Source organism: Ceratotherium simum, chromosome 40, assembly GCF_057802395.1.
Source record: "Ceratotherium simum simum isolate JZ-2026a chromosome 40, ASM5780239v1, whole genome shotgun sequence".
In the NCBI taxonomy this organism is placed as follows: domain Eukaryota; kingdom Metazoa; phylum Chordata; class Mammalia; order Perissodactyla; family Rhinocerotidae; genus Ceratotherium; species Ceratotherium simum.
Window position 1 is genome coordinate 5,446,318 of NC_141939.1, and position 18,673 is coordinate 5,464,990.

At 48.8% G+C, this 18,673-nt stretch overlaps 1 protein-coding gene across 9 annotated transcripts in view; it reads left to right on the forward strand.

The window, feature by feature from the left end:
* INPP4A (inositol polyphosphate-4-phosphatase type I A) overlaps positions 1-18,673 on the forward strand; it is a 136,456-nt gene that overhangs the window by 88,726 nt on the left and 29,057 nt on the right. For 5 of the 9 annotated variants that reach the window (XM_087426189.1, XM_087426187.1, XM_087426184.1 and 2 more), the window contains exons 10-17: positions 293-440; positions 3,208-3,338; positions 5,460-5,564; positions 6,087-6,195; positions 11,118-11,301; positions 12,576-12,794; positions 13,902-14,157; positions 17,864-17,896. In XM_087426189.1, coding sequence (XP_087282315.1) covers positions 293-440; positions 3,208-3,338; positions 5,460-5,564; positions 6,087-6,195; positions 11,118-11,301; positions 12,576-12,794; positions 13,902-14,157; positions 17,864-17,896 — 1,185 coding nt within the window. The remainder of the gene's footprint in view (positions 1-292; positions 441-3,207; positions 3,339-5,459; positions 5,565-6,086; positions 6,196-11,117; positions 11,302-12,575; positions 12,795-13,901; positions 14,158-17,863; positions 17,897-18,673) is intronic. The other 4 variants (XM_087426191.1, XM_087426192.1, XM_087426190.1 and 1 more) reach the window with 4 other exon arrangements.

The following is an 18,673-nucleotide window of genomic DNA, read 5'->3' on the forward strand; positions in this document are numbered from 1 at the left end:
TCGCGCCTTCTTGTTTAGCGTTGGGTTTAGTGGCTGACAGCCTCCCCGCCCCAACCCCTTGTACTTCAGAGTTTGTTACACATTCTGGGGCAAGAAGATTGCATGTCATGGGAGAGGAGTGATCAGGCTCAGTCACGTGGTGGGTTTTTGGTTTAAATGTCTTAATTCCCTTGAGATGAACAGTTAGAAGACTTGAGGGCGTCAGCACCGCTGAGGGCCTGGGGAGGAGGCCCCTCGCGGCAGGTCTGCACCAGCTCACCCAGCCTCTGTCTCCCCCGCCGTCCCACCTCAGTGTTCGGCGGCGCCATCTGCCGCATGTACCGCTTCCCAACCACTGACGGCAACCACCTGAGGATCCTGGAGCAGATGGCGGAGAGTGTGCTCTCCCTGCACGTGCCCCGGCAGTTTGTGAAGCTCCTGCTCGAGGAAGATGCGGCCAGGTGAGGCCACGTGAGGGGCCAACCACCCGTCACACCCCGTCTTGTGCCCCTGCCTTTCTGGAAAGCTTTGAGATGTGGTGGGTAGAGCACTGGCCTTAGAGCAGGCTGCAAGCCCAGCCTCTGCCATTTGCCTGCTTTGTGGCCCGGACACGCCAAAGCCTCAGTTTGCTCATCTGTACGCTGGGGTTCCTGTGTGAGCACTTTATAGGACAACGTGCCGGAAGCAGCAGGTGTGTGTCCAGCACTCAGTACCTTCTCCCTGCCATTCCCCTCTCCTTTCCCCTTTCATTTGGCCTTAGAAAGTTAGAAATACAGTCACAGGCCACATAAGGATGCTTTGGTCAATGACAGACCGCATATACGACAGTGATCCCATAAGATTAGTACCATACAGCCTCGGTGTGTAGTAGGCTATACCATCTAGGTTTGTGTAAGTACACTCTGTGATGTGCACACAACAACGAAATCACCCAGTGATGCATTTCTCAGAACATGTCCCCGTCGTTAAGCGATGCACAGCTGTAGCTGGTCGTTCTTTGGTTATAGCTGCCTGGGTCAGCAGTTTCCTAGGGTAGCCACAGCAATATGGGCTCCAGAAGGCTGTATGTGTGCTCTGGTCCTCCGCATCTCTCAGCAGGACATATTCCACTGATTCTAAGGCAGGGAGAGGCCTGAGAGGTGGGGCCGGCCTTGCAGGTTACGTCTCCTGATCGCCTCAGACTGTCATTTCTACTCCTTGTCATAGAACGGTGTTAATTATAAACAGGATGTAACAGAAGCATGAGAGGAAACAATGCAGTCAGAATTCTACTGTTTTAATACAGCTATTTTGTTTTAATTTTTTGTCTTGAAAAAAATCAAACTTAAAGAAAAATGACAATAATAATACAATGAGCGGCTTTCTCTATATATATTTACATATTTTATAGTTATTTTAATTTTTAAAACTTCCCCTTCAGCTTTTCCATATTTGTATATATTTACCTGGCTACCATCTAGTTTTCCATATATCTTCAGTTTTTGTGTTATAATTTTTAATTATGAAATACTTTCCCATTATTCAGTGTACTCTAATTTTGAAGAGTTCATTCATTTAACAAGTGCTGTGGTTTTGAGGGTTTTGTTGTTGTTTTTCACACCCGTCATGTGGCTGGCGCTGTGCTCAGCGTGGGAGGCTTCCTGATGAGCGACACAGACCGTGGGAGACAGTCAATAACAAGAACTGGGGGCCACACACAGAGCCCCGGATGTGCCAGCGCTGTGCGGAAATTAAACAGAGGCTGTGAGGAGGAGGAGGGCAGTCCCGGCAGGCCTCTGTGAGACAGTGACACTAAGCTGACACCCAAAGCATAAGAAGGAGCCACATGAAACGCAGGGGCAAAGACATCCAGAGGGACGGGCCAGCAGCGGCCCAGGCTGGCGGGCTCGTGCTCTCATGAGCAGACCTGGGGCTGTGGGGCCATTTGGCTAGCAGTGAACAAGGACGTAGGTCTCACCACTGGCTTGCCTGAACTTGGTGTTCTTTTACATTAATTTCGCTCACTTAATAATAATAGAATGGTACAACTCTTTTAACTTCAGACAATTTAGTAGATTCCTAAAAACTTTTATAAAATTAAGCTTTTTTTCCTCAAAGGAAAATGTGCATAGTATAAAAAGCCAAATAGTGCCACAGGGCTTTTAACAAAAACATAAGTCTTGGAGCCCTCTCCTTTCTGATCTACTTCCTAGAAATAACCACTTTTAGCCGTTTTAGTGTTTACTGCTATATGTGTAGTGTGCTCTCTTAATTAATCAGTTTCGGGGATTAGGAGATGTCCTATGATGAGGCTTTTAGGTCCTTTATACTTTCCCATTCCCCATTTTCCTAATATGGATATCTTTTTTTTTTTTTTAATCCATCTTGTGTTTTCATTATCCTGATTATGTTGCTATTTTACTGCCGAGCTAAGACGTTTATATTTCAGTTCTTACACGGCTTTTATTTTTCTGGATATAAAGCCTCTTTTTCCTTTTCCTCTTTTCCCATTCCCCTCTCCTCCCCCATGCCACTTTTAGATTTAGACAGTTCATTACTTACGTAGACAGAGAAAGGAAGCATAGCCAAAGTCGCTAGCTCCCCGTGGTCCTTGTCCCATACCCAAAAATGATGACATTGAAACAGAAGGGGCCGGACGACCACGGCAGGAGCTGCGGGCCCCCCGTTGCTGAGCTGCCAGCTGTAGACTGCAGCTGAGCACCTTATGTTCTGCAGCTCTGTTCTTAAGGGAGGCAGAGCCCCATCCTGCACCAGAACCTGGGAGGCAGTGAGAAACTGTCTTATGACAGCCCCTGGGGGAGGTGAAGAGGGGAGGGGAGATGGCCTTGTAGCAGCTGCTCACAGGCCTGCGATCCTCTCGTGTTCCGGGAGGGTCACACGTTGTTCTGTTCAGCCCAGACTCAGGCAGCCTGCGTTCAAGCCTTCGCCTGTGCGGCCTGTGTGGACACAGGCAAGGAGCTGTTCTGCTACAGCCTCTCTAGCTGCTCTGTGCACTTCTCCACATAGTCAGTTGTCTCCCTTTCATACAGCTGTTCCTCCTGGAGCGGGCTGTCACCCTGCCCCACTGCTTGCCCTCTAGACCTGCAGGATAGGTAACTGTTGTCCTGAGCCCTCCCTGGGTGACAGTGATACTTTCGTGTACACTTTGTTCTCTGAGTTGGTTAGGACTCCTGTGCCTCTCCAGGGAAGTGAGCCGGCTCCACGGCCTGACGTGTGTCTTGCTTGCAGAGTGTGTGAACTGGAGGAGTTGGGGGATCTGTCCCCTTGCTGGGAGAGCCTCCGGCGCCAGATTGTCACTCAGTACCAGACTGTCATCCTCATATACCAGGAGAACCTGACCGACCTCCATCAGTACAAAGGTGGGTGCCCCGTCTCATCTTCATCACGGCTCGCATGCTCTCCATTTTCCTGGCTAGAAATCTGGAACCCAAGGTCGCTCAAATACTCTCACTGACAGACGCTCTAATGGACTTTTAAAAATAGATTCTTGTGTAGGTGTGAATTCTTTCAGATGTGGATTTTTCAGATCGTAATTAGGAAGACAAATCTGTGAATTGCCTTGACAATTCCTTCCATGGTGTTGTCTGCCAAAACAACAACTGTAGGATGAAATTTAGGACAGACCAAATCACAGGCTCTTGCTTACTGTTATTTCTTCATCTTGGTCTAATATCAGTGAAATAACCAAAAGCATGTAGGCCGTTTACCTTGAGACAAAGTGGTTTTCTAGATTTTCCAGTTTAAATATTCAATAGTACTTTTATTGAACATATAAGTTGTCTGAATGGGACTCTCCATTTTAAGGCTCAAAAGAGAATGTGAAGTACAGACACCTCACCTTTTCTTCTTGAAAAATGCCATTTGATTTTCAAAACACTTCTCACAGTAGATTTAGAAGACTATTCCTAACTCTATACCCTTTTTATTCCCTTTTTACTTTGTTTTGTTTTTTCATTACTTTATTCTCTATCTTTAGATTCTTCCCTCCTTCCCCTCTACATAATGGAATTTTAGGGTTTAAGGAAAATCACGCTTAATGTGATTTTGACACAGAACATGAACCTGTCCATGAACTTGGTTAAGCCAAATACAGGCAGGATGACAAGATGATGGTGCCCTGGGTTTGGTTTGAATCTCAAGAATGGGTCTAAGTGCATTTCTAAGAGAAATGGCAGCATTTGCCTGAAGGAACTTAGGGACCCACCTATGCTGGATGCCTGTTACCTGAGAAAGTCTGAAACCCACACACCTTGACTTTTCTAGAGCAGAGCTTCTCAAATGTCAGTGTGTACTTAAATCCCCAGAGAATCTTGTTAAAATGCATATCTGGGATTTTGCATTTCTAACAAGCTCCCAGGATGCCCATACTGCTGGTCTGTGGGCTGCCCTGTAAGTATCAGGCTCTGGAGAACAATCTGTGACAAATGCCAAACATAGATGACCTCTCGTCTGTGTTTTACTTTTTTTTTTTTTTTTTTTAAAGATTTTATTTATTTTATTTTTTGCCCCCAAAGCCCCAGTAGATAGTTGTATGTCATAGCTGTACACCCTTCTAGTTGCTGTATGTGGGACTCGGCCTCAGGATGGACAGAGAAGTGGTGCCTCGATGCGCACCCGGGATCCGAACCCGGGCTGCCAGCATCGCAGCGCGCGCACTTAACCACCAAGCCACAGGGCCGGCCCTCGTCTGTGTTTTATATATTGGCAAAATAAATGCACCCTTTTCACTAGATGGAATATTTATTTATTCCATTCTTCTGATTCTCAGTTTAATTTGTAATTCCTTTCTTTTCAATGCATGTGGTCCTTCACTTTATTAGTCATGGATTCTGATTATAGAAATAAAATTGTGGATATTTGTTACAAACTGTCATCCAACCTCCTTAACCACCCAAGTGTAAACAAGGGAATGTGTGTGAGCGTTTCAGAGGGCCGGAGTCCATGCTGTGTAGCATTTATTCATCTTGATAGGCCTGGGTGATGAGCAGACCTAGACGTCACTTTTTGGCATTGAGATGTGTTGCTCTGGTCGAACCAGTTTCTTAGATCTTGGATGGTGGCGGTCTCCAGAGTTGGAACAGGCAGTTCGTGGCGCGGACCCATTTGCTCTTTACAGTGGTGCTGACATTGTGCTGCACAAAATCACGTCTTTGTGTTAGACCTCTCCACTGAGAGCTGAGTCGTGGGAAGGCATAGCACTGTTAGCATAGCCTTCTGAAGCTGGTTCTACCCAGCTCTGTTCACTACCTAAGCAGCTAGAACCAGTCTCCTGGCCAGCGAGCTGCCCTCCCTTCAACATTTCACCCACCTGCTCTCTGGAAATGAAATGTGCTCATGGGCAACTCGGAATTTTCTAGACCACTACCAACACATATCTGCTTAGCTACAGCAGCATCCTCAAAATACCACTTTTCTACTTGCCATTCATGAATGCAGGATACGTGTGGATGATCTTTGTTTTCTCGTATTTTTTTTCTTAGGTCCCTCATTTAAAGCAAGCAGTTTGAAAGCAGACAAAAAGTTAGAATTTGTTCCCACAAACCTGCACATACAAAGGATGAGAGTTCAAGACGATGGAGGATCAGGTAACTCTTTTTCTGCCTCTCTTATTGAATCACACTTCACTTCTTTTCTCCCTGTGTTCTTGGTCCCTGCGCTGGCCCACATCTGCCCCAGCCTTTGCTGTGTGTTCTTCTGGGCAAGTTGGATAAGAGACGTGTCATAAGGACCTTTGTAAGGTCTTTGATAAAGAGCTCAAACCCCTTCCTCTTGTCTCTCTTCTTTCCAGCTTCCCTTTATGTTTGTGTGGCAGAAAGTTGCCCATCAGTCATCCTTCTGAAAGAGGGATGCAGGCTGAGTGTTGACGAGTAGTTGCCTCCAGCCCTGTGTGGCTCCCTCTTGAGACGTACAGAAGCCCCTCTCTGTTGAGATGATGGTGCTGGGCTCCAGAGGCCCTTGGACAGCCCGGGCCGTGGGGTGAAGGGAACCACAGGCTGCTTGGAAATGGGCTGGAGGGGCAGGATCCCAGAGTTGTGTGCATATCCCTGTAGCTGGCTTGTCCACAGGCCTGAGCCCAGAGTAATGGAGGAGAGCTTTCTGTCATTCAGATCAGAACTACGACATCGTCACCATCGGAGCGCCAGCAGCACACTGCCAAGGTTTTAAGTCAGGAGGTCTCCGTAAAAAGCTGCACAAATTTGAAGAGACCAAGAAACAGTAAGTTCTTGGAGGGTGTTTGTGGTCCTTGTACAGCTGTGGTGCTTCCTAGGTTAAAAACAAAATCAAAATGTGACCGCGAAAACATCCAGCCATCCGATCTGCTTTTGCGTGGCGGGAGGAGCTGCCTTGTGGACTCGGTGCTGCTCTGTGCGTGTGCGACTGAGCTGGGTGGGTGATGAGGGCACCTGGTTAGTGGTCCCGACCCTGCAAATGAACAGCAGATTGAAACCCACCTTGAGAGTGGTGCTTTAGGCGGCAGCCCGGTGTGGGTTCTCCGCTGGCTCGACTGTCCTTTAGAGTCCCTGCTCAGTCAGTGGAACATCACAAAGGGCGAAGCCTGGAAGAGATTGTTTCCTTTCCTAAAGGACTGCAGGGTGAACGTTCCCAGTTTTAAGAAGGCTCAAGGAGCTGCATGGAGCCACTGTCCTGAGCAGGCAATTGCCAAGTAGGCCGGGTGAGGAAGGGCATTGCAGAGCATGAAGTGAGGTGCGGCAGCGGCACAGCGCCTCGGGAGAGGAGCTGAGGACAGAGCTGGTCTCGTTGGCAGCCTGCTCAGTGTGGGGCCGTGTGCTGGGGACCAGGGATGCAGGGCTGGCAGATCTAGGCCTGGCCTGAGGAGATCCGGGCTTTGCCTAGGAGCAGACAAGTCAGCAGCACCGTTTGGAGCAAGCAGTGCCGTGCTCGGAAAGAAGGCAGAAGGTGCTGTGGAGTTTGGAGCAGGGCGGAGGGGAGAGAGTCGTAAATCCAAGCTGTTGTACTGGACGTACTGGAGGCACTGGTGATCTTCCAGAATGTCGCTGTCAAGGTTTAAATAGATCAAGGGATGCGAGAGTAAGAAGTGGAGGCGAGGAATGTAGATGATCCTGTTAAGATCCTTGGACGGTGAAATGGAGGAAGTAGCATGAAGGTCTCAGGTTTGGGGAGAGTGATTATGACTTGAGCATGTGTTTAGGCTGATGGGAAAGATGAAAGGGAATGAGGTAACACAGAAGAGAACGTTGATGGAGCAGGGTTCTGGAGACGATGAAAAGAGGCAGGGCCAGGCAGTTAATCCTAGAAGGGACAAGAGAAGTTCAAGATGGGGTTGCCGAGATTTTTGAGGTGATAAGGAAGGAATAAGCTGAAGGTATGATGGAACAGCCTCTGCAGAATGTGGAGTCGAAAGGATCAGACTTATCTATTGAGATTGGAACCCTTTGAGGGAAGGTGAAGCAAGAGCAGTGGGAGCGTCAAGAGAATCCGACAGGTCGGGTGGAGAGCGTCAGCACGTGGTGGGTGGAGAGCCAGTGGGCCATTGCTTGGCTCTGTGCTGCCGTGGCTGGGAAATCAGGAAGGGGGTGAAAGGTCAGTTACAGTGGTCAGTGATCAGGCTGAGGGGATCAGGGATGCAGCTACGAGTGTCCCTGACCGTGGGGCAGGGCTGGAGGGTGAGCAGGCGGGCGGAAGAGAGTGCACTGTGAGAAGTCACCATTGAGGCGTGTGCACAGGTTGCCCTGGAGTGAGTCCTGGACCGGAGGAGGAACAAGAAAGGGCTGTGGTTAGGAAGGGGAATTTCAGCCTTCAAGGCGAGGCAGCATTCCCTGGGAGGCACCCAGATGCCTTGATTCATCCCCACCAAGGGCTCTTCCCTGTGTAGACAAACCAGGTCACTAGACCCACCTGAAGATTCATTGATGCTGGTGTTCCTTTGGGAATTATGGTGAAGACAAAGCTTCCTGTGTGCACCACAGCTCTGCACAGCCAGCCCAAGATTGTGTGTCTGCTGCTCCATTGCATGTGGCTGTGTGGAGGTGTGAGCGTGCTATTTGAGGATGGCGTGGGGGCCAGTCAAGAGGGGATGCCACTGGCTGTCCCTGTCCCAGGAAGGTCAGGATGTTGATACCTGATTACTCTGCATGTTGACTTCAGGGCTTCTAATTCCCAAAATGCCTCTGTAGTATTTTTTGAATATATAAGATAAATTTTGATTTAGTTTCCTACTAATGTCATGAAACTACTTGTAGAAATGGTTTCATCATTTGAACTTCCCTTTAAGTGCACATGTCACTTGCTCATGAGTGGAATGTCTCCCTGGGGCTTAAGCACTGAGGTTGCTCTGATGAATAAGCTCCTTGGGCTCCTAAGTTTAAATGCCGCTGTAGTTGAGGCCTGAATAAATAATTTCTAGTATTTTGACAAAAGATAACTTGGCTTCTTAATTTTTTATTTTGCATTTGGTGTTTGCTAACAAACTGTTAATATTTCATTTTGGTTCTTTTCTTTAGCAGTTTTGAGGAGTGTTGGTGAGTTTTCTGTCTGTGGAGAGAGTGTCTGTTTGGGTCTTGCTCTCATGCAGAGAAAGCCTGTGCTGTCCGCTCCTCTGTGAGGTGCCTCACCCCTGGGTGCCACTGTGGGCTCCTAGTTACAGCCTCGTAGACAGAATTCTCCCTTCCAACTGCAATGTTCTTTGATAATGAATAGCCAATATCCAGTCTACTGTTTTACCTTTAAAATCTGGCAGCAGTTCATTGCTGTGCTCACTCTGAGAGAAGACCCAGTTCCGTTTCTCCCAGGATGAGGAAGAGCCCGGGCCGGGCAAGTCCCCAGGTGCTGGGGTTTCAGGTCAACCCATTGGTGCAGTTGGGAATCCTTTTCTGGCTTCTTGTACAAGAATCTGGGGCTTTTCAGTTTTCACGTCACCATCACCTCTTGTAGGAACGAAGCCAGCTTACATTTTCATGATACTTAATAGTTTATGCATATTTTTAAAACAGTGGTACTAGGGTCAGTTTTACCAGAATTAATATAACCAAGTGACTTTTTCCACCAAAGAATTAGGTGGCAGCCAGAAATCACCATGTCTGCTGCCTGGGGGTCCCCACTGCTGCCCCCAGACCCTCTCCAGTCATGCCCAAAGCACTTGCCCAGGCCCGGAGTGGGGGCTGTGCAGTGGCACTTCTTTTGGCAACAGGCCTGGAGGGACCTGCAGCCCCTCAAGAATTACTGCCATCTTGGAGCTGGTGAGGATCAGGGGCCACAGCTGGGCCTTGTCTGAGATGTCAGGGCTCTGCTGGGGACGTGTGACAGCAAGAAGTCCTGAGAAACACCTCTTCACCCCCCCAAGACCTTTTCAGCTTTCCCCATTTTTAGGACTAGGTTGAGCACACGTGCTCGTATATTCATGATCATCCCTGAACAGCAGCTCTTTGACGTTTATTCTTTCTCACCCCACCATATACTTCCCGTGCATAAGTCCCCGCTTACTGTTATTAGAGCGTGACCTGTAAGAACACAGGTGAGTGGGGGGTCATGCTTTTCTCTCGGACTTGGGGGAGGGTGTGTGTTTGTTGAGGTGTACACAGCCATCACACACACATGTAGATCTACGTGAAGCACACATTACTTGTATACTCTAAATAGTGGGGCCTATAGTAGGAAGAATAGATGTTTTAAAATTCTATTTTGAGATTGTATTTTTAAGACTAAATTGTTTTAAGTGGCAGCTATTCATTTGGAAGAGTGATTGCAGATTGGAAAGTAGTTGTGTGCACATCGTGCTGTGGAATGACTCTTGTCAGACCGTGTGGGCTTGATCGCGATCTGCTGCATGGGCTTATGGCAAATCCATCGTTTTTTATTGTGCTGTGTGGGCTTGGGTGTTGTTTCTTTCTGGGGTGCTTTGGTTTTCGGATTTTGCATGTTTATACCCCTTAGTCCATCAAGGGAAGGGGCAGAGCAGTTTCTTGGTGATCCGTCTTCAGAAAGAGCCCAGCAGGGAAGGTTTTCAAGCTCTGACCCTGTGACCTTCATCTCCAGGGGACGCGATGGAGGGTGTGGTCCTCCACTTTCTCCCTCTTCTCCAAAACCCAAAGGGCAGCTCTTTGAGGGGACCAGTGAGGGCCCATCATCCCATGAATGATGGGACATCCATTCCAGCCAGAGCTCACTTCAAAGTGCAGGAGGAGACATCCTCATTGGTGCCTTATACTTTCCCTCCCTACTTTCCTTGGCTTCCTTAGATGGTCCGAAAAATAAATTTATAATATTGGATTGATTTGGGATCTTAGCTGAGAGACACGCAATTTATCATCTCCATCTAGAGGGGTCAAACGCACTGGCCAGGCCCTGTGCAGCCAAGGATGTGGAGTTGGTTCTCTGGAGGGTAGTGTTGGTGCTGGGCAGTGGCTGGGCTGTAGCTTTGACCTCAGATCCTGAGATACACACTGCTCAGTGGCGAGGAGGTAGGGAAGGAGGAAGCACCAGGTTTTCAAAGCCATTGAGGTGTCCAGACCCGGCCTCTAGCTTGGCACATTCTCCACCTCCTCTTCATCCAGTGGAACGTTATTATTTCAAAGGAGGGAAGTCCTGGAGCAGGGGCGAGGGGAAGGAAGCCCAGTATTCTGGGGACCTGCTGGGGTCAGATGTGTGAGGGAGGAGAATTGTGGATCTGTGCACAGAAAATTTGGAGTCCTGATTGGCCAAATGAAAAAACAGGTTTCTTTTGGCAAAGTCCAGCACCCACTGCAGTCTCCTTCACTGGGATAAACTGACCCCTGCTGGTTTTAGCAGACCCCATGTCTCTACTAAAGTCCTGCTGAGAGGTTGACAGATGCAGTTCCTGGGTGAAAGGTTATGAGCATTTGGGTAATTACTGGGTTCAATATCTGTACACACATGTACATACACATGGTAAAAATACAGATACATACAAATATAGATAAAAGACTTAATTGTATTTTAATATTTCAAGGCTTCTACCATATAGGCAGAAAGGATCCCCTGAGATTTACTTTTGCCCATCAACAGCTCGACTGGCTAGGAAAACATCCCTGAGTATCAGAATGCTTTATTTTTTGTTGGTTCTGGACTGGGGTTGGGAGGATGCTGCCATCCTCATCGATTCAAGATAACCCCTTAAAATCTGATCTTTTCCTTTTCAGTACATCATCCAGCTGCCAGTCCATAATCTACATACCACAGGACATCGTCAGAGCCAAGGAGATCATTGCCCAGATCAACACCCTGAAAACCCAAGTGAGTTACTATGCAGAGCGGCTCTCAAGGGCAGCCAAGGATAGGTCTGCCACTGGCCTCGAAAGAACACTCGCCATCTTGGCAGACAAGGTAGGAGGGGCTACCCTGTTACATGTGGGGTCGGGGGGACCTTGAGTTTCTGGAAACCCCTGGATACCACATGTGTGCCTAGAGCCATCAACACAAGGGGTGACATTGAGATGACCCTAAAAATCTAGCTTCAGGTCGTTCCCACAAAGGGCCAGGGAGGTTTGGTGATTTGCTTGTGATCACAAGGCTGGACGGGGGCAGGCCAAGCTCAGAGACCAGGGCTCATGACTCCCCACTGTTGCTTCATGCAGATCTGTCTTCCAGCAAGTGCATGGGGGTCATTGTTGAGGCTGGGACAGTTCCACAGCTTTCTTAGTAGCTGCCTACTCAGTACATTTTTTGCCACGTTTCTATTAACTTGGAATTCAAAAAAACCAGAGTTATTATATAGACATATGATAAGAAAAGTACAGTTTTATTGGCTTACGTATAATCAGTAAACAGCTTCTAATTAACCATAATTTGATCCGGATTAAAAATATATAAATATTGGTCCATACTGGGGGAGTGGATACATCAGATCCTTTTGATGGATGATGCTTTTTCAAATTACTCAGTCTGTCTCTCAACACACACACACATGCATGCACACACAGATTCAGATCACGCTTCCCCACTCACACCCACTTTGCTGGGGTGAGGTGCTGTTCCTGATCAGAATGTGTTATATCCTTCACATGTGTTCACCCAGCATAAAGACTGAGACCTGGGGATTAGATTCACTTGGAAAAGAAAGATGATGTTGTCAGAGAAAAATTGTGAGCCCCAGAACTCGTATGGCGTACAGAATTCCCCAGATCCAGAAGTGCTGTGCCAGGAATCCCGCTGCCCAGAGCCCAGGGCTTCAGGTATTAGAAGCAAAAGATAAGGCTTCTGTGATTGAAGCAAAGTAAGGCCCGCTCCCTGGAATTAGAGGGGACAGCCCTGGAGGTCAGCAAAGACTGGGACACTGGGCTCTCTTCAGGCCCTTCCTCTAGCAATGTCAGGCTCAGAAGCAGGCCAGGGTCAAAGAATGTCAGAGATTTCTTGACCTCCCCTCATCCTCCTTGTGTTCTCCAGTCATCTTGTGGGAAATTCATGCTAAGATTCAGCCCCTCCGGTCATGTGGCAGCCCATAAACTCAGACATCCTGAGGGCTGCAGCTCTTGAGTTGTGTGCACCGTGGAGAAGGGCGCACAACCGGGCCTCAGGCCAGTTCTCGTGCTCTCAGAGAGGATAGCCCTTGCAGCCCGTCACCTGGGGGCTCAGCGGCCTGGGTTTGTGTGCACCTGCAGACCCGGCAGCTGGTCACCGTCTGCGACTGCAAGCTGCTGGCCAACTCCATCCACGGGCTGAACGCGGCACGGCCCGACTACATTGCCTCCAAGGCCTCCCCCACCTCGACTGAGGAGGAGCAGGTGATGCTTAGAAACGACCAGGACACCCTCATGGCCAGGTGGACGGGGAGGAACAGCCGGTCTTCTCTGCAGGTGGACTGGCACGAGGAGGAGTGGGTGAGTCTGCTGCCCAGGGCCGTCATCCTGCTCCTGAGCTGGAGTTGAAAAGGGCGAAGCCTCTTTTCCCCTCAGAGGTGCCTAGAGGGTTGGCTGCTTTGCAGGCAGGCTCCAAGTCTCCTTCCCAGTGGCTCTTGGGCCACCTGATCTGGGGAGGGTAACAGTATTTTCACACCTGTGTCCACCTGAAGAGCAGGGCTGCTGTGGGCTGGGCCGGTCTCAGCCCTGGTTGTAAAGGGGGCAGTTTTCTCCATGGAGCCCTTGCCCTGATGGAGGCTTCCCTCCTCTCGCTGGTGTCGGGGCCCACTCCGGCCCCTCGCTACTTAAGACCTGCCAGGCCTCTCCTGCTTCCTCAGTGCTCCGCTCGAGGCTGGCCCTTCCAGGGCTATTGTATTTTTGGAGATGTGGGAGCTCAGGTGCGGGGCAGCCAGGTGAGGGTTTTGGAGATGTTGCCCCAACATCGCATCATGTTATTGCTTCCTCATAGTCGGCCCTGAGAGCAGGATCTGTGCCTCCTGAGGGAGTGACTTGTTTTTGTCATTTGTTGGGACTGCTGCTTAGAGGCGTTGTTCTGGGAGTCACTGAATTGTTAGTCAGCAGTGAAATGCTCCCGCAGCCCTGCCCAGCATCCTGCATTCTGTGTGGGTTTCTGCACATCCCTCCTAGCCCTCCCTCACCTCCTCCCCACCTCCCCCATCTTAAGTGATCAGCTCTTTCCCTTCTCTTCCATCCAAGGAGAGCTCTGTGTGTGATGGCTGTAGCAGGTCTGCAGCGGAGGGAGGAGGGGGTGAGACTGGCTCTCTGGGCCATGTGGCCCTTCTGCCAGCATGGGAAGGCCCCAGGAAATCCTGTCTGGCCTCCATGGCGGTTGCTAGCAAACTCCTCCCAAACTTGAAGAACAATGACTACAGGACGTTGACTTGTCTTTTGAAAAGCGAATACAGCTTTACTGGGGAATTCTGAATGATCTTGATCTTTCTAAATCGTGTGGTGTTTTAACGAGCACGGTGGCGGGGTAGGGGATCAGTGAAGGGTGGTTTGGTCTGTGTTCTGTTCTGTTTTCCCCATTGGGAGAGCTGACCCAAATGGGCCCTTTTGGTTTGGAAGGAGAAAGTGTGGCTGAATGTCGACAAGAGCCTAGAGTGCGTCATCCAGCGGGTAGACAAGCTGCTGCAGAAGGAGCGCCTGCATGGCGAGGGCTGCGAGGACGTCTTCCCCTGCGCCGGCAGCTGCACCAGCAAGAAAGGTAAACGGGCCAGCCACGCCTACTGGATCAGACCGGAGGACCCCTTCTTCGATGTCCCCTCCTCGCCACGCCCCTCCACCATGCCCTGTGCCGCATGCCGTCCTCACCCGGCCACACGTGCGTATGCATCCGTGCTTCTCACCCGCCCCGCCTCCACCTCACGCTGCATCACTCTGTCCGTCTGTGTCTCTAACCGCCTCCCCCACGCAGACTGCAGGGAGGGCTGTCAGGCAGAGTCGGGGTGTAGCGCTGCATGCCGCAGCAGGCAGTGAGGGCAGAGGCTCCCGTAGGCTTCGTGCCCGTGGAGGCCGCGGGAGAATCTGCATGTCTGGCAAAGGCATACTCCCAAGGCCCTCCTGGGTCACATTGCCACGGCAGTAAGGGTTGGGCTCCCGGGCCTTTCTGGTTTGTAAAGCAGTCTGAGAACCTGAAGGAGAACAAAATGCGGATGTCTTTCTGATAAGATTGTTTATTGCATTAGGAATTGGCAGAATCAAGGAAAAGGTGAACGGTGCAGGGACACGGCTGGATGAGAGCTGCTGACAGGCTCAGTGGACTTGTCTAAAGGCTGCTTGTCACTGGCTGGGCGTGCTCTTATCCAGCAGAGGCACGTTGCCTTGGGACTTGTCGGTGACTCAGATGGTAGAACCCACTCCTGTGCCCCTGGGGGCTGAGTTAGGTTCCTCTCTCTGGCACCACTCTAAGGCGGGACTCTCAGTAGGTGGTAGGACGTTGGCTGAAGCAACACGCTTCAGAAATAGTCCTCTGTGGAGACACAGCGTAACCAGACGCCCTGCCCTGCTTATAGCCTTCAAGATGGGGATGATGCTTTCTAAAAGACCGCATCCTCGGTCTCTGCAGCTCAGGGCCTTCCGTCTTTTCATGTAAGAACTAGAGGGCGTTATAGGCCAGGCATCTGAGACCCAGCTGCAGACCGAGCTTCTGCCTCCCCTTTGCTGTTCTTTGGGAGCATTAAGTCGTGGTAAGTAAGGCCCAGATGCGCCAGGGTGAGGCTTCGTACAGCCAGGACTTGTAATTTTTGAATTGGGCAACTTTCATTCAAGACAGAATTGTGCTCCTTCATCCAAGCCTCTTGATAAACTCTTCTTCATGTGTAACATGCCGTCACCTTTTTAATCTGCCTGCAGTCTGTCTTCCGGGCACTGTTCCCTTGCGTCTCTGTTTCAACAGTGTTCACGTCTCCACTTTTCCATCTATGAGGGATTATAGTGTCAGTTCCCCACACCTGTGATTGGTTCATGGAGCTATTTTGTCTCTGTTCGTGTTCGCATTTTTTTTTAATGTAAATTGTGTTTTGAAAAAATTCTGCAAGTTCGTTGCTCATTTCTCTTTAATGTTGTCTTGCTTGTAACTTAAAATTTTGTCTGCAGTTATAAAAAGCAATTTATTGGATGTTTTTAAATGCAGGAGATAGTTTATTTAATCAGACATACTGTTATATCCATAACTTAAATGTCCTTTTTTTCTAGGCGTAACCCATATTGTTCAAATATGGACAAATTTAAATGCAGTTTTGAAGTTATTGAAATGAGCATTTATTTGTGGTATTTGGGGCATGACTGGTGATTGTGTGTGCCATGCAAATCAGCTATGTTGTGATCATGGGAATGTGAAGCATACATTTGAGAGAGTCTAACTCTGCTGATCAGAATTCAGAGAAATGTATGAAACCATATGCCACTAAATTAACCGGGGATGGTCCTTGATTAAAAAGTCTTGAGCATAGCCTGGAAGCTGTTCAGACCTAGGTGTGATCAGGAGGATCAGAAAGAGCCAGACGCTGAGCCATTCATTTTACTCAATCTCTTGTCCTCCAGGCCAGGGCTGGGTTCTGTCATGACTTTTTATACCATTCCAAATTCCTGGGGTTGTGGTTTTGGCCTAATGAGCAGATTATGGTCACACCAGCATATTTATTACATATGACCAACTCTGTGCCTCTTCGAAAGGCATCATCACTTTTCATTCCAATTCTCTACCCTGTCCTGGGTCCTTGGTTTTCATCCTTCACCAAGGAGTTGCCCTGCCTCTCTGCTTGCCCTCCAGCAGAACTGCTCAGAGCCTTACCTGGTGGGCAGGGATCACCCAGTGCTGGGGCTCTGCAGGACCCGCTGACAAGTCCCTACCAGCGGAACCACAGAGGCTCCATGAGCCTCTCTCTCCTCCCCATTTTCCCCACAGGTGCCCCATACCCCTTCTACCGCCGCCACCCACCTGCCAGGATTTGGTGGCTTCCATTGCCTTCCACACACACACTCTCTTGCTCTCCTCATCCGAGAAGAGCTGTTCAAACCCTGACCCAGGTTGTTCTTAACCTGAGGTCTATGGGTTGTACCCCAGGTTCATGTGCCCCTGAGGTTATGTGCTAAAATTTGCATGTTCATGGAGAAAATGTCCATAGTGGTGATCAAATCTCAAGGGACTCTGTGACCTAAGACAAATTATAAGCCACTAGTCCAGGAATACCAGAGGAGACCCCTCTTCTCCTGTTTGATTGAAAGATTGAATTTACCCAGCCGGCTTTAACCCTGATCCCTTCTCAGGAAAGGTGCCAACCTCGCTGTTTGGGGTCACCATGGAAGATCATAAAAACAGGCTCCTGGACCTTCCTCCTCATTCAGACTTGGAATCTTGGACGAAGGGTTTTGGGGAGGCAGAAATCTGTATTTCTTTCAAGGCCTGAGGCAATTCTGATTAGCCAGACAGATGTTTAAGAAGCAGTGCTCTGCATCGCTCCACATTATTGTGGGTTTCCGTCTCTGTTAGGCAGATGTGCTCAGGATATTTGGGCTCTAATGAAGAGGTTGAAGTCTTCACCTCATAGAGGCCTTTAATTTTTCTCTATTTCTATCCCCTTTGCCAGTTTAAGAAGTCATTGCCAAAGATAATTAGAGAGGAAGGATCCCTTGCCACCCCATTTCTGGACGATTCAAGTTATAAAAGTCTCCGTAACGCTGGTTTTGACTATTCTTGGGGATCTGAAACTACCTATTTTCAATACCCTGAAGATATTTGTTGAACTGAAAAGTTTAGGCACAAAATAAAATAAACTTTTACTGCAAATGATCCCTTTTCAAACTTGTTTTCTTTCAGGTGGCACACCCAGTAAACCAGAGATTTCAGAGTTTTTAAGGGAAATGTGAAATTGAAATGACTACTTCCCATTGTGACTCAGTGTAGGCGAAACTGAATTAAAATTTGTATTCTTTTAGAGACCTGTAGGGACATTCTAATTCTAGACTTCTCCCAAGTCATAAAAGTTTTGTATTTGGTTTCAATTTTAAAGATTGGCCTAGATGTTTTTTGGTACATTGGTTTCCTCACTGAATCCTAACCTTTTGGATCTCAGCGGTCAATCTTTAGCCCAGGTTCCACCAGTCAGGGCAGTGGCTCTGACCTGGGAACGCTCAATTTACTGGCCAGTCTCTCTCTTTACAAGTTTGCTTCCAGATGTGGTGAGCCAACATGGGGCTCTGCCACACACAATGTGATCGATGTGGGCGCTTGATCACATTGTAATTTGTTAGTTTGCTCATCCTGAAGAGCATTTTATGTTGAAGTATTAGCAACATGAATGTTTACGCCGGTGAATCCAGCAGTGTTTACCACCAAGAGAGTTTGGCTGCCCAGGAGGGCCTTCTCGCGCCTTCTTGGGAAAGAGGCAGGCAGGCCCCGACCTCTTCTGTTTGGTTTAGCCACCTTACTGCCAGCTGCTGATGCACTTGCTCCAAGCGTTGAGTTGTTCGTGTTTGAACTGTGTGCTGCTCCTTAATCATCCGTGTCGCCCTCCATTTCTGTGCAGATTGCAGCCCCCCTCCTGAAGAGTCCAGCCCAGGTACGTGGTTTCCGTTCAAGGCTTCTGCAGTTGTCTTTTTAATACTCAGCTAGCGTTTGTAGCTAAATATGAAAGATTACCTTGTTCTCCCAGAGTTAGGAAAATATTTTAGGAGTTTCTTCATTGTGAGGTATGTAGCAGTTTTTCTTAGAGTTGGTGAGAGACCGGTTGGGTTGGGGATGGTGGCCTGAAGCAGGCTACCATATGCATTTTTTTCACTTTCCCCTCCTAAAACCTTTCAGATGGTTAATGCTGATGAGCGTATTGGGCTTCCTGGAGTGGGTGACCTGATTTAGAGAGGTCCATGTTTGTAAATGGTGCTTCCTGTGATTTCACCTAAACTTGTGCACATTACATGGAGGGGATGGTCAGATCCCATGTAGCCACCCAAACAGTGTGACATTCGCAGTCACACAGCATCCTCTCTTCTGAGTCCAGGTGCAGCTTTAGAATTCTTACCAGGCGTTGCTATGGTTTCAGTTGGAGTTAGCGCTAGAAATGGAATCTTTTTGCTGTATTTGCATGTAGAAATCCATGTTTATGGCTCTAGTTCAGGGGTCGGCAGACTGCAGCTCTGAGCAGAGTCCCGTCCACCACCTGTTCTTATAAATAATGTTTTATTGGAAACCAGTCACACCCGTATGTTCACATATTGTCTGTGGCTGCTTTTGTGGGGCAATGTCAGAGTCAAGTAGTTGCGACAGAGACCCCGTGCCTTCAAAGCCTGAAATATTTACCGTCTAGCCCTTTACAGACAAAGCGTGCCGACCCCTGCTC